Below are 14,173 nucleotides of genomic sequence, written 5' to 3'. Positions count from 1 at the left end.
AGGGATATGTTTTTCAGTGGAACCTGTATCATGATGGATTTATATGTGGTATCAATTGCATGTTTATGAACAAAGAATAGGTAACGTGACATCACTTATTTTGTATCAGCTTTCTTCCTATTGATTCAATGCATTTAAGATTAAAAACAATAAAGCAGCTTCACAAATTCTCTTAATCCGAAAATTTACCATTTTGCAAAAGCAGCTCTAAGACAGATCTATGTAAAACCATGATTACAGACTACAAACAATCCCTGTGTATTCTGATCTTGCAGTCATGCTTTTTGCCATCCATACTATCCATCCTCTACATCTTGCTCTTTCTACAGAACAATATCAGGATGTAAGAAACAGAAAGAAGGCAATATGACTGAAGGACCAGATTCTTGGCAGCAGCACAAACTTTGTTCAGGTTTCTTATTTGTTTATTTAAATTAGACTTCTAGATTTCTACCTTGTTATGTGACATACTGATCTACAATTTTTACCACAAGATTGAAACAACTGGCCTTGTTGTAGATCCCATCCAGAGATTTCTTACGTTTTACCACTTACTCTTGAATGTGAAACAAAACACAATGAATTGTATCCATGTTGCCAACAATGGCATCCAATAGTGCCAAAAATTACCATAAGGAGCACAAAGCATAAACATGTCGCAAAGAGTCACCGAAACCGTTCTTTAGGTAACGTGACTTTTCTATGATTTCCTAACTGTCCTTTAGCCTTGAAATGAATTGATCTTCCGCTTCTCTCAGGAGCGCAGTGAATTCTTCTTCCGTAAATCTGCAGATCCTACGATACTTTACCGAGTAATGATTGTATAATAGTATACACTGTTATCCCATGTTCTGTTCAGGTGTCAAGAGCCGAGACCAACTTCGGGGGCTTTCACGCTTGCGCTCAGTCTCCGATTTGTGCATTCTGTTGCGGTTCCGTCTTCATCCCAAGCAAAACTGGACAGGAGACGGATATCCGGCGGAATGCACAAACCGGAGACCGAGCGCAAGTCTGTAAGAGACAATGCATTGACAATGTGGACTGAGCATTCAAAGCTCAACCAGTCTGCACCAATATCACCAACTCTTTCTTGATGAAAATGTTTGCACTGCCGATAAGCATAGCATATGGAGCATTACAAAATAAGATTGAAAATAAAGAATGTACCATTCATGGGCACATCAGAAGCAAGATATTTACAAATCTCTCCAGAGAGTATATCCTACTTGTTGGTTGGGTTGCACCCCTCTCATCTGGATGAGACCATGTTCTACAACCCAATGCATTGTTGATAAAAATCTATTCCAAAAGACGCATGACCATAGACAAACAATGTTACATCTGTATTATAGATTGTGTATTTACTGTAGACAGAGTCATTTCAAATATACAGACTTTAAAAATATAAGATACAATTCTAAAGAACGCTATCCAGAAGTGGTCAGGATTCATGATGTCATCAGGTTACACACTTCATATATTTTACTTACTGATGTATCAGGATTTATGGTGGAATTCTGTGATAAAATAGAAAAACCAGACTTTTCATTATATAGTGGAAACCCGGAGGTTGACGTTATCTTGCTTTTGTAAGTTTTTACAAAGGAATTCCTAAGACATTAGATATTTAATAAAAGTAGAACCTGTTTGGATCTTTAGAAAATAAATATGAACTTTGATCTATATATCCTAAAATAAACCACATTCACACTCTGAACTAGTAAAGTCACCTCGCAGTTTTGGATTTCCATTCTCAATGACCATTTCCCTTGAATCCACATATTGTAACACATGATATACCACTCCAAAGTTAAGGAAGACTTTGACAAATCACCTCTCGAAACATGTTAGCATCTGAAAATGTCTTCTATGTGTGCATATTTAAGACTACCTCCTAGATCCGTATTCCTGCCATTGAAAGTTATCAGATAGGGAGTGATGTAACAGAAGAAAATCTAGAATAAAGGACGACACAAAGAAAAAAGGAAGACATAACAGTTCTAAGAAATTGGGTCAAATTATGGCTGTTGACCAATATGGAATATGGAAGCCACAAGAGAATGGAATATAGTTGCTGGATATTCTTACCAATGAGGACATGTTGGAATTTTGTAACATGAGGATATCGACTAGTATGGCATTATATTAGATATAGACCGCTGTTCATATTGGTGACGGAGTAGGAGACAATCATTCATCTCTATACAGTTACAATTCACCTATTCCATAGATAATACAACAATATTAAGACTGTATTTTGTATACACCATGAGGCCTCGTAAACCCGGTTTCTTTTTAACATTAGATTTCTTGATGTAACTTATGGGAATCTTTACAGTACCAGTCAATAGATAATGGATCTGTCTACAATTTTCTTCTAAACTGTAGCATTTTAAAGCAAATATCCAACATATATCCTGTTATCTGATTCCTACATTCACTCCTTGTACTCAGATTGTTATACCTACACCATCATCACCTCTCCGAAGTTCTTATGGTGTCTGGTCAGGTCTAATATCTCTAGCATGTAAGTTAGAAATTCTCTATGGTACCTGATATATGGATGCACATAATGAAGTATTGATGTAATGTAACGCTCATAAGACTGTGGCTCCATACTATGCTGTTCATTGTATGGACACATCCAACCTATAATATCAATTTGCCGTATGATTGTGACAATCTCCCTGAAAATCTTTAACCTGAGATGTGATGGTTAAATGCAAACTCAAGCCATGAACTAAGACCTTTTGTAGAACAGAGAAATGACCAAGTATATAGCAAGTGGTCAGGGGTCTGAAGCCACAGCAGGTTCGGTATGTAAAGGAAAGAGTACTACGGTATGTCTGTATTCGGGGTTTGGAAAGGCAGATGAGTAGATGAGTAGTTTGAGACTTGGTACAGGACACTTCAAAACAAGGCACAAAACACAACATCGAAAATCCGTGACACAGCCGGGACAGGACAAACAAGAGACTCTCAAGAATCCGCCACAGGGAATGAACACACACAATGATGTACAGGCTTGGCATGGGAAATTCATTTCAGGATATATTTTGGAAAGGACTTGTGGTCTTTAGATAAGACTTCTGGTCTCCTCTTGCTTGGTGGGTCTTAGAGGAAGTAGAGTATCAGGATTATGGGTGGTAGCTGGAAAGTATAGAAGTAGCGTTGTTTTCCTGCCAAGGAATAAACTATACACACTGTGCTAGGTGTTAATGTGTAAAGCAGCAATACTAAGTGAATAATCCAATAGATAAGCATTCTTCTAATTAAACTACGGTAACATGCTTTGGTCCCTTTTGTTTTACTAGTTTACAAAGACGTGATAGGGTGAGTCCATGATCTGGCTGTATAAATCCCTGCCTTACATTCCATTGGACTACTCCTTCCCTTGTACCAGATGCTTATTGCTCAGAATCAGTAACTCTCAAACCATTCACAGACAGGTAAAAATGATCTGATTGACAGATTTCCATGCCTAAGAACTGATGGTTACACATGCACTATGGTTGGGTAGCAATCCCTGAGGACTGATTTGAGGAGCACTGTTCTGGCTGAGTTCTGGATACTTGCAACTCTTTATTTGGTGGGCACTGTACAAAGTTTTTTAATATTGCATTGTCTTACAATACATCAGATAGTCCAACGCCATCTTCTTTGTACTATCCTCGGATGAGATGAAGGATCGTGTTTCCGTTTTTTTTTTCTTTATGTCACTGTGCATATATGAATTGTTTTTTTGTTTTTTTTTTGCATCACTCTGGAAAATGAGAACTAAGTCATGCAGAGCCTTGAAAGATTTGTGGGAGGCAATATATATACTGTATATAGAAAATGTAGATGTACATTGCTGACAGCAAAATAAAAAGAGTGCTTTAATCTAAGAGAAACAGAAAATGAAAAAGTCTGCTCTGTTTTACAGAGCAAAGGCAGTTCCATATGGTGGTACCTAAGTGATCCACAATAAGAGAGACAGACCCACATAGCAGAGACAGGCGGACAGAGAGAAAGAGCTGTGCAATGATCTGTGGGTCACCCACACGATGTCACAGACGGTGGGATTCTAAGGGTTGTCAAGTTCCCTGAATGCCAGATGTTCTGTGCGTGCCAAGTGACCTGCGGCTTCAGATCCAATCTCTGTATTCCCTGTGTCCTAGTCCTTCTGTGCTGCAGGGAGGGGATCTGGACCTCTATGTGGCAGGAGTGGTACCTAGGCAATAAGAGAAGAGGAGTCGTCAGAAAAGTCAAAAGCAGAAAAGTGGACAGGGCAATAATTTTATGCAAAAATACCTGCGCTAGATAAAATACCTGCGCTAGATAAGCTAAAATATGAGTAAAGAGAGTAGACAAGGTCAGGAGGTTATTACTGTAGAGGTTGGTATCGTGATGAGACTGGTGGAATATTCATGTGTTGCTTATGATTTTTCAGTGGGACAAGTTAGAAGAAATGGTCAGTGGTTCATGCTGACATGGAGGTGACAATAAGGCCTGGTTCACATCTGCGTTCGGTATTCCGTTCGGGGAGTCCCCCCGAACAGAATACCAAGCGCATTGACAAGTGGTGAGCTTATGAATGGGGTCCTTGTGTTTTCCGTGTGGTCTCTGCACCAGTCATGCGGAGAGGAAAGTAGTTCATGAAATACATTTCTCTCTGCATGACTCACGTGGACATTATAGTCTATGGCAGGGGTCCTCAAACTTTTTAAACAGTGGGCCGGAGGCAGAGCAGGTCGCACAGACATCGGGAGTGGTGCCCTCCAATAGGTAAAAGTGAAGTGCGCTCCATGGCCTGGCCCGAGCTCCCCAGGAGCTTCATTATAAATGCACGCCTGCCGGCGTTGTCGGTGGGGCCAGACAGAAGTGCTTGGCGGGCCGCATGTGACCCGTGGGCCGCAGTTTGAGGACCCCTGGTCTATGAGGTCCATGTGCTTTTATAAGCTCACCATTTGCCAATGCATTTGGTATTCCGTTCAGGGGGTCCTCTTGCGGATTCCCCAAACGGAATACCAAATGCAGATGTGAACAAGGCCTAAGTGAAATAACCATGTGTTAGAATAGAGGTATGAAGAAAGCATCTCTACTAGAGATGAGCGAACAGTGTTCTATCGAACACATGTTCGATCGGATATCAGGCTGTTCGATGTGTTCGATTCGAATCGAACATCACGTGGCAAACTCCAAAAAAATTCGATTCCCCTCCCACCTTCCCTGGCGCTTTTTTTGCACCAATAACAGCGCAGGGGAGGTGGGACAGGAACTACGACACCGGAGGCATCGAAAAAAATCGGAAAAAGTCATTGGCTGCCGAAAGGTGACCTCAATTTTAGACGAATAGTGGATTTCAAATCCGGGTCATATGAGAATGTGAACTTTGTGACTAAGAGACAGGGATAGCTGTACAGGCAGGGATAGCTAGGGGTAACCTTTATTTAGGTAGGAATGTTATTAAAAATAACTTTTTGGGGCTCTATCGGGTGTGTAATTGTGATTTTTGCGACATAAACTTTTCCCCATAGGAATGCATTGGACAGCGCTGGTCAAATTGGTCAAATTCCGTACTCTGGCCAATCAGCACTGGCTCTGCTGGAGGAGGCAGAGTCTAAGATCGCTCCACACCAGTCTCCATTCAGGTCCGACCTTAGACTCCGCCTCCTCCGGCAGAGCCAGCGCTGATTGGCCGAAGGCTGGCCAATGCATTCCTATGGGTATGCAGAGACTTAGCAGTGCTGAGCCAGTTCTGCTCAACTACACCGTGTGCCGATCAGCCCATCTGATATAGCATAGCCGAGTGTGCACACTCGGCTCTGCTACATCAGATGTAGCAGAGCCGAGGGTGCACTGGAACCCTTATGCACACTCGGCTCTGCTACATCAGATGTAGCAGAGCCGAGGGTGCACTAGAACCCTTATGCACACTCGGCTCTGCTACATCAGATGTAGCAGAGCCGAGGGTGCACTAGAACCCTTATGCACACTCAGCTCTGCTACATCTGATGAGCTGACCGGCACACGGTGTAGTTGAGCAGAACTGGCTCAACACTGCTAAGTCTCTGAATTCCCATAGGAATGCATTGGCCAGCGCTGATTGGCCAGAGTACGAAATTCGACCAATCAGCGCTGGCTCTGCTGGAGGAGGCGGAGTCTAAGATCGCTCCACACCAGTCTCCATTCAGGTCCGACCTTAGACTCTGCCTCCTCCGGCAGAGCCAGCGCTGATTGGCCGAAGGCTGGCCAATGCATTCCTATGGGTATGAAGAGACTTAGTAGTGCTGAGCCAGTTCTGCTCAACTACACCGTGTGCCGGTCAGCCCATCTGATATAGCATAGCCGAGTGTGCACACTCGGCTCTGCTACATCAGATGTAGCAGAGCCGAGGGTGCACTGGAACCCTTATGCACACTCGGCTCTGCTACATCAGATGTAGCAGAGCCGAGGGTGCACTAGAACCCTTATGCACACTCGGCTCTGCTACATCAGATGTAGCAGAGCCGAGGGTGCACTAGCACCCTTATGGAGTGGAGTAGTTGAGCTAAGCACACACATTCAGCTCTACTTCATCGGGCTAATAGAATGCATTGGCCAATCAGCGCTGGCCAATGCATTCTATTAGCGTGAGCTGAGTTTGCACAGGGGTTCCAGTGCACCCTCGGCTCTGCTACATCTGATTCGACGAATCAGCGCTGGCTCTGCCGGAGGAGGCGGAGTCTAAGGTCGGACCTGAATGGAGACTGGTGTGGAGCGAACTTAGACTCCGCCTCCTCCAGCAGAGCCAGTGCTGATTCGTCGAATTCCGTACTCTGGCCAATCAGCGCTATCCAATGCATTCCTATGGGGAAAAGTTAGCTTGCGAAAATCGCAAACTGACAGGGATTTCCATGAAATAAAGTGACTTTTATGCCCCCAGACATGCTTCTCCTGCTGTCCCAGTGTCATTCCAGAGTGTTGGTATCATTTCCTGGGGTGTCATAGTGGACTTGGTGACCCTCCAGACACGGATTTGGGTTTCCCCCTTAACAAGTATATGTTCCCCATAGACTATAATGGGGTTCGAAACCCGTTCGAACACTCGAACAGTGAGCGGCTGTTCGAATCGAATTTCGAACCTCGAACATTTTAGTGTTCGCTCATCTCTAATCTCTACTATACGGACTACACAGGGCTGCACTTCCACTAGGAGCGGAGACTACAGTGTGAATTTTGTTAAGGGTTCCTTTGTAGGCATATTTATTATGTGACTGGTATATTCATTACTCTTAGTATGGCACTTATGTACTCCAGCATATTGCAGGAATTGATACCATGGAGTCTCCTGTTATATCAAAATATTATAAGTAATGGTTGCAGCATGTTTCTGTAAAATGGTGAAGAGAACCCAGTAATAAGCTGGCCCCAGATGAACCTAGATTAGGTCCCAGCTCTATAAAACTAAAGTGAGCCCAGGCAGCAGCCATGCAAAAATAAACTTAATCCATGGCGGTACAAGCCCTAATGGTTCTTCCTGTCCTAAATCCCTCTCTCTAAGTCCCTACCTGGACTCCATGGAAACTGTGCACTAGTCCAGGTTACCATTTTCCTCTGTGCTATGCTCTTCCTCACAGGGTGAAAGTTCATCCACAGACGTTTGGTTTGTGATTCCTACAAATAGAATGCAAAGCAATTATTAGAGATGTCTTATAATATGTACATAAATAAATATTGTTCTATCTGCAATAAATGATAGATTCCTCACCACTCGCTGCTCTTTCTTTCCACTTCTGCTTGTTTTCTTGGATGTACTTGGTCCAGGTTGACCGGAAGCTGTTCAGGTCTGCATTAATGTCTCCTAGCTCAGCTTGTTCATCCAGGGATGGCTGTCTCCACTGAGAACTATGACTTGGAAATAGATAAATGGTAAAGTCTATATATTGGGAATAATTTCTAAACAATTCAGTATCCATTGTATTCAAGAGAGAACAGTAACTTGTGTCCCCATTACAACTTGGCCGTTACCTGCTGGAGTAACTCCAGCACGTAACGGGCCCTATTTATTGCAGCGCTGAGGGCTGCCTGAAGATGGATGCGGAGTGGAGAGGAACTGCCGCCTCCACAGTCCATCTTTTAACAGTAGTGAAGCCAGCAATTACTAGCTTCACTACTCTACACAAGCAAACTTCTATCTCCTGCCCTAATTACATCATGGAAGATAGACTTGCACATTCTCAGTCAGTGCCCTCTATTGGTGGCACTGGCATCCTAATTACATCAAGGAAGTCAGATTTGCATATTCTTCCCATGTTCCTTTGCAGTGGAGCGCTCATGGCTTAATAAGACTCCACATACCTAAATGGTGGTCTCTCCCTATGGAGTGACGATATCCCCTCAACCCTATAATAAGTTACAAGTTCTATTGAATCATTTCCCATAAAAGTATACATCCATCTGCTCAGTCCTCCCTGCTCTATAACATGCATATGTTCATGGTGACAGGAACCCTTTAATTTAGCATTTTCTAGGTAAGTGATCACAACATCACATACCTGGACTGATTGACTGGAGCCGCTGGTTTGGTTTTGCTTCCTTCTTCTACTAATGGAAGAACAATCTTCTCAGCCACATCGGTCAGCACAGAAAATGTTGGGTCAACAATAAAATCAATGAATCCTGTAAGAGAAGAGATCAACTGTTGCAGTAATGCAGTAAAATGAGTCACAGGGCCGTCAATGTTTACAGAGCTGAATTACCTATCTGCGACTGAGCCACCAATGTGGACTTGCGGTCACAAAGTGGTGAGAATGGCAGCCCCATTTCAGCTTCTTTGTCACCCTGCAAGAAAACAAATACAACATCATGGCCGTGTATAGTAAGCACTGGACACACCAAGACCCAACCCCCACGACTTGCAGTCAACTGCAATCTGACTATCTGATCCTCAAGGAGTCTCAAGTGTGTAGGGAATTCAAGAGGATTAAAGCAGACAAGGCCGCAGGACCCGATGGTTTAAGCGTAAGGGTTCCTAAAATGTGCAGTGACCAGCTGTGTGGCGTTATTACACACATGTGCAATATGAGTCTAAAGCTAGGAGTGGTACCTCAACTGTGGAAAACATCTTGTGTGGTACCAGTCCCAAAGAAACCCAACCCTGATAGGCTTCAATGACTACCGACCTATAGCACTGACATCCTACCCTAGTGAGCTCCGCTCTGGACCCCCTCCAGTTTGCCTATTGGCCAGGCATTGGGGTAGATGACACCATCATCCACCTTCTTCACAGAGCTCTCTCTCACCTGGAGAAACCCGGGAACACTGTGAGAATAATGTTCTTTGATTTCTCCAGTGCGTTCAACACCATACAGCCAGGGCTATTGAGGGAGAAGCTGAACCTTGGTGGAGTGGACCATCGCCTGTCCAACCGGATCCTAGACTACCTGACAACCTGCCCTCAGTATGTGAGAGCCCAGGACTGTGTGTCTGACACTGTGATCTGTAGTATGGGGGCACCACAAGGTACAGTTCTTGCCCCATTTCTCTTCACACTGTACACTGCTGACTTTAGGCACAACTCATCCAGCTGTTACTTACAGAAGTACTCCGATGACTCTGCTATAGTCGGCCTTATCACTGATGGCGACGATAGGGAATACAGAGACTTAAACCGGGACTTTGTTGAATGGTGCCAGCAGAATCACCACAGGATTAATGCTGGGAAGACCAAGGAGATGGTGTGGACTTTAGTAAACGGAGAAGTGCTCTGACCCCGGTGGAGATCCAAGGGACATGCATTGAGATAGTCAGGACCTATAAGTATCTGGGTGTGCTCCTCAATAATAAACTAGACTGGGCTGATCACCTGGAGGCGCTGCACAGAAAGGGCCACAGCAGGCTCTACCTGCTCAGGACGCTGAGGGCCTTCAGAGTCCAGGGGCCACTTCTTAGGGTCTTTTTCAACATACTGTAACATACTGAGGGACTATTAAAAGATTATCTTATCTTATTATCCTATACATTATCCAGCAGGCCCATCTTTCAGATTATATCATGAATGGTACACTATAAGAGCATTATAGTGGAAAACATACATACAGAACATGTAATATAAAAAATTGAGTCTTCAGTAGTTGATACCTTTTTTAATGTCTAACTAAAATGATGACAGATTGCAAGCTTTTGAGACTCTAGGCCTCTTCCTCAGGCATACAAAGGAGACGGAATCCCGATCGGAGATCAGGCGCAGGTGTGAGCCCAGCCTTATTTGTATTAGTCATATATGGATAATTGTTTCGTATTTTTCAGAACATACAAAGGAGACGTGGCAGCTTGTTTTTGGCAGCTTGAAAGGAACAGTTTGTATGTTTCTGAGTTGTTAAGCATTAGCTGTGTAATGACACTGACACATTTTGTTGTCTGTGAATACAGCTTTTTCAGATTTATATTTTTAATTTAAAATTAAAATGCCTGAACAGAAGTTTAATAAGTGGCAATAACCGCAGTGAGGCTCGCAATGTGTATATTATTAGGCTCATAAAGTAAATTGATGTATTATAATTATTTCTAAGGTTACACAATATGGTGAAAAGAAACAATTAGAATAACACAAAATCAGGTCTACGTTATAAATCTAAGAGCTGTTCAAAGCAATTTACAATGAGTTGTTGTTTGATGACAGATTCACCTGCTTATTATACAGGATAAAAGGATAGAAAACAGAAGACAGATGGTGAGATTTATTCAGCAAAATGTGACATTCTGTCACAAATGGAGTTATAGACTGGAAAAGTATCTGGAAAAATTGTTGTGGCTGACAGTAGACAAACGCAGGACAAATCTGCTAAAGATTGTCCCACATTTAGCAATAGGCTACTAGAGTAAATGCACACCAGCCAAGAGGTGAGGTTATATACAAAAACATACAATAAAGAAATGTGAATGTGAAAGTTTGTGTGTTTAGATGTTTGTGTGTTTGTTCCTCAATCACGCAAAAACAGCTAAACGAATTTGAATGAAATTTGCTACATAGATAGATTGTAACCTCGATTAAAATATAGGCTACTTTTTATCCCAGTAAATGACATGACTTCGCGACTGTTATGAATTTATGTTCATATACTATATTACACTGCTCTTATCTCAGCTTCTTAGAAAGCCAGGGTTGTTATCTCTCTGTGTAAACACACGCTAACCCTCAGTGGTTTGTGTGCATACCTTTGCATATTATCTGATCTGCTCCAGGCACTGCAGGCAACTTGACATGGGTAAACACCTTTAATCCAAATTGGCAGTTTGTCAATTTTAAACATGCCTGAAAAAAGAATATCTAATTTGTCGCAAACGAGAGCTATGAAGCAAGCCAGAAGTCAACAGAGTTCTCCTCAAGCGGAACTGAGGGGGGATCATCGACGCCAACAACACATGCATTATATGGCATTGCAGCGAGCTACTGAGATGCCGGAACAATTACAGGCACGGTGCAAAGAACAACTTCAGTGCCAGGCCAACTTGAGAGCTGCTGAAGCAGGCGGATCATCAACGCCAACAACACGCTCATTATATGGCGTCCCAGCGAGTTGCTGAGATGCCGCAACAAACACAGGCACAGTGCCAGTACGAATTCAGCAACAGGCCAGCTTCAGAGCTGCCAAAATGCTGGATCATGTGGATCATCAACACCAACAACACACTCATTATATGGCGTCCCAGCGAGATGCTGGAACAATCGCGGGCACAGTGCGAGGAACGCGATCAGCGACAGGCCAGCTTGACAGCTGTCAAAACGCCGGAGCTGGTGGATCATCAACACCAACAACACACTCATTATATCACGAGCTGCTGAGATGCCGGAACAATCACAGGCACGGTGTGAGGAACAAGTTCAGCACCAGGACAGCTTGAGAGCTGCCAAAACGCCAGAACATGCAAACCATCGACGGCAGCAATTTGCTGAATGTTGGCGGATCATCCATTCCAACAACCCGCAGACGAAGTCGCGGGCAGAGGCTAATCTAATATAAAAGTAATGAGTTCTCTGTAAGGGTTTATACAGGAATCCATTTTTAATGGACATTTGCTCTCTGTGTTCTGCCCTCAATTCATTAAGGGATGTGTTTTGTCCTTGGTTGATGGATCAGCTTTTTCTTTAACAAGATTTCTCTATTTTTCAATACTTTGGATCAGAGAAAAACAGACAGCATACGCCTGTGAAAAATAGTCATCTAAAATGGATGTCTAGTCGATTCAATACCAGCCAAATAAAGATAGTGGCTGATGCACCTTAATGTCAAAACCAGAGCCACAACTTAAGGGTTCTAGGAATTCTTTATATCAAAATCACTAATTTACCTATAAAAATGGAAAACAAAATTTATGGGAGCTACTACGTAAGAAAAAAAAGTATCCAGAGAAATATCCAGAGCCTTTTTAATGTTTTGTTAATGCTAAAGCATTTAAGCATAACAGACTGAAGAAGTACCCAATTCTGGGCTGCGGGGCTGTGGGCCAAAACATCAATGCCTCTTTTTTTCCACAGCCCGACTTTAACTTCAACTCCTTCATAAATGGCTGACAGCAATGGTCAGACTCAGAGGGTGCAAAGCTCCTCAAATTTACCAAAAAGCCCATGAAAGTATGGTAAATATACAACACACTATGCATCTAATTAGTTATAGTATGTCAAAAATTGTGGGGCAACACGATGGCTCAGTGGTTAGCACTGCAGCCTTACAGCGCTGAAGTCCTGGGTTTCAATCCTGCCAGGAACAACATCTACAAGGAGTTGTATGATCTCCCCATGTTTGCATAGATTTCCTCCCATACTACAAATACATACTGATAGGAAAAAAATGTACATTGTGGTACCTATTTGGGGCTCACAATCTACATTTAAAATAAAAAATTATGTAATATAATTAAAAATAATCAATAATTTTATTTTGAAGCCAGTGTGTTTTAGGAACATAAAGAAAATCCCGCAGACTGACTGTAGACAAGATTATCGCTCGTTTACTTTGGAATTCCTTTCTGGGTTTAGTATTCCTTCTGTGTTCTGTACAGATATGAAAGATTAGCAGAGAACTGTCGAGTAGATAGTGAAGACACAGAAGTAGTATACACTTGTTCCTGACTTGGATCAATTATTAACAAAGGATCTAACTGTCAAGAAATGTGACACGTGCCATAACTAGTAGGATGAAAGACTGAGAAAAACCTTCACATATAATGATGCCGCAACCTAGTGGAGGAGACCGGTGGATGGGAGTTGTAGTGGCGTAGGATGTGCCAGCTGCAAGGCTGAGCACACTCCACATGTACCTCAATCCCACTTCAGGGTCGGACGCAGTTGAGGGGGGTCCTGCAGAACTATGATGGTGGTGATAGTAGTAGTATTCCCCCGGGCACTTCTATTTGGAGAGGGGACCTCTCCTCTCTGAGCTGGTGTGGTGGTGTTCAGAAGGGCCCTGATGGTGATGCAGGCATAACTCAGAAGTTCAGGTGTGCAGTGAAAACCAGGTGTGGAAGGAGCACATCAGCAGCAAATCAATGGGAGCGTGTACGGCCCGCAAAGGCTCCCGCGGCGTAGACGTGCCACATCACGCGGCACGTTACACCGTGTGTACCCTCCCTTACAGGCTCGGTGATATAAGTCCACAACTACTTCTCCTCTCTTGCTACGCCCCACCTTGGATGTTGGAGGTAAAAGTGGAGCAAGGATTGACCAGGGCTGAACCAAGGCATTGGTTTTGAACTGCGAAGGGGGGAAAAACAGGGAAAAGCTGCATAACAGAGACGCATAACACTGAACACAGAAGACCAACATAACCTGGAGGCACAACAGACAAAAATCTAAAATAGCAGCACTCCAGGATGCTGCAATGATCTATCTTAACAAACAAAGATCAGAATTGACCAGGATATGGCATTTGATGTAACTCTTTGGGGATGTGAACACTGGGTACTACTATGAACTGATAAAATACATACATAAAGAGATCAGGTTACATAGAAACTCATATAAATCTAAGGAGAAGGGATGTCTCCTACACATTGCAAATATAAAGAAAAGGAGATCCTGCTGCTTTGCTATTCTCAAGCAGCAGCGGTATGGCAGACATTATACAGCAGCACAGGTAATGTACTGGGTAGACATTATATAGCACCAGGATAGAAAACTTACTTCAGCAGCAACTGCTTCTGACTGGTT

The 14,173-nt window shown here is 43.1% G+C and overlaps 1 protein-coding gene across 4 annotated transcripts in view; it reads right to left on the bottom strand.

Annotated features, from left to right (window-relative positions):
• Window positions 1-2,398: 2,398 nt before the first annotated feature.
• PDE1B (phosphodiesterase 1B) overlaps window positions 2,399-14,173 on the bottom strand; it is a 298,615-nt gene continuing 286,840 nt past the window's right edge. For 3 of the 4 annotated variants that reach the window (XM_075265807.1, XM_075265810.1, XM_075265809.1), the window contains 5 exons: window positions 8,724-8,805; window positions 8,520-8,643; window positions 7,733-7,875; window positions 7,570-7,638; window positions 2,399-4,213 (listed from right to left, as the gene is read on the bottom strand). In XM_075265807.1, coding sequence (XP_075121908.1) covers window positions 4,194-4,213; window positions 7,570-7,638; window positions 7,733-7,875; window positions 8,520-8,643; window positions 8,724-8,805 — 438 coding nt within the window. In that variant the 3' untranslated portion in view covers window positions 2,399-4,193. Of the gene's footprint in view, window positions 4,214-7,532; window positions 7,639-7,732; window positions 7,876-8,519; window positions 8,644-8,723; window positions 8,806-14,173 lie in introns of all 4 variants that reach the window. The other variant, XM_075265808.1, reaches the window with a different exon arrangement.

The sequence above is a fragment of the Leptodactylus fuscus genome, chromosome 2 (assembly GCF_031893055.1).
Source record: "Leptodactylus fuscus isolate aLepFus1 chromosome 2, aLepFus1.hap2, whole genome shotgun sequence".
NCBI lineage: Eukaryota > Metazoa > Chordata > Amphibia > Anura > Leptodactylidae > Leptodactylus > Leptodactylus fuscus.
Note: the sequence above shows the minus strand (reverse complement) of the source record. Positions and strands in the feature narration are given on the sequence as shown.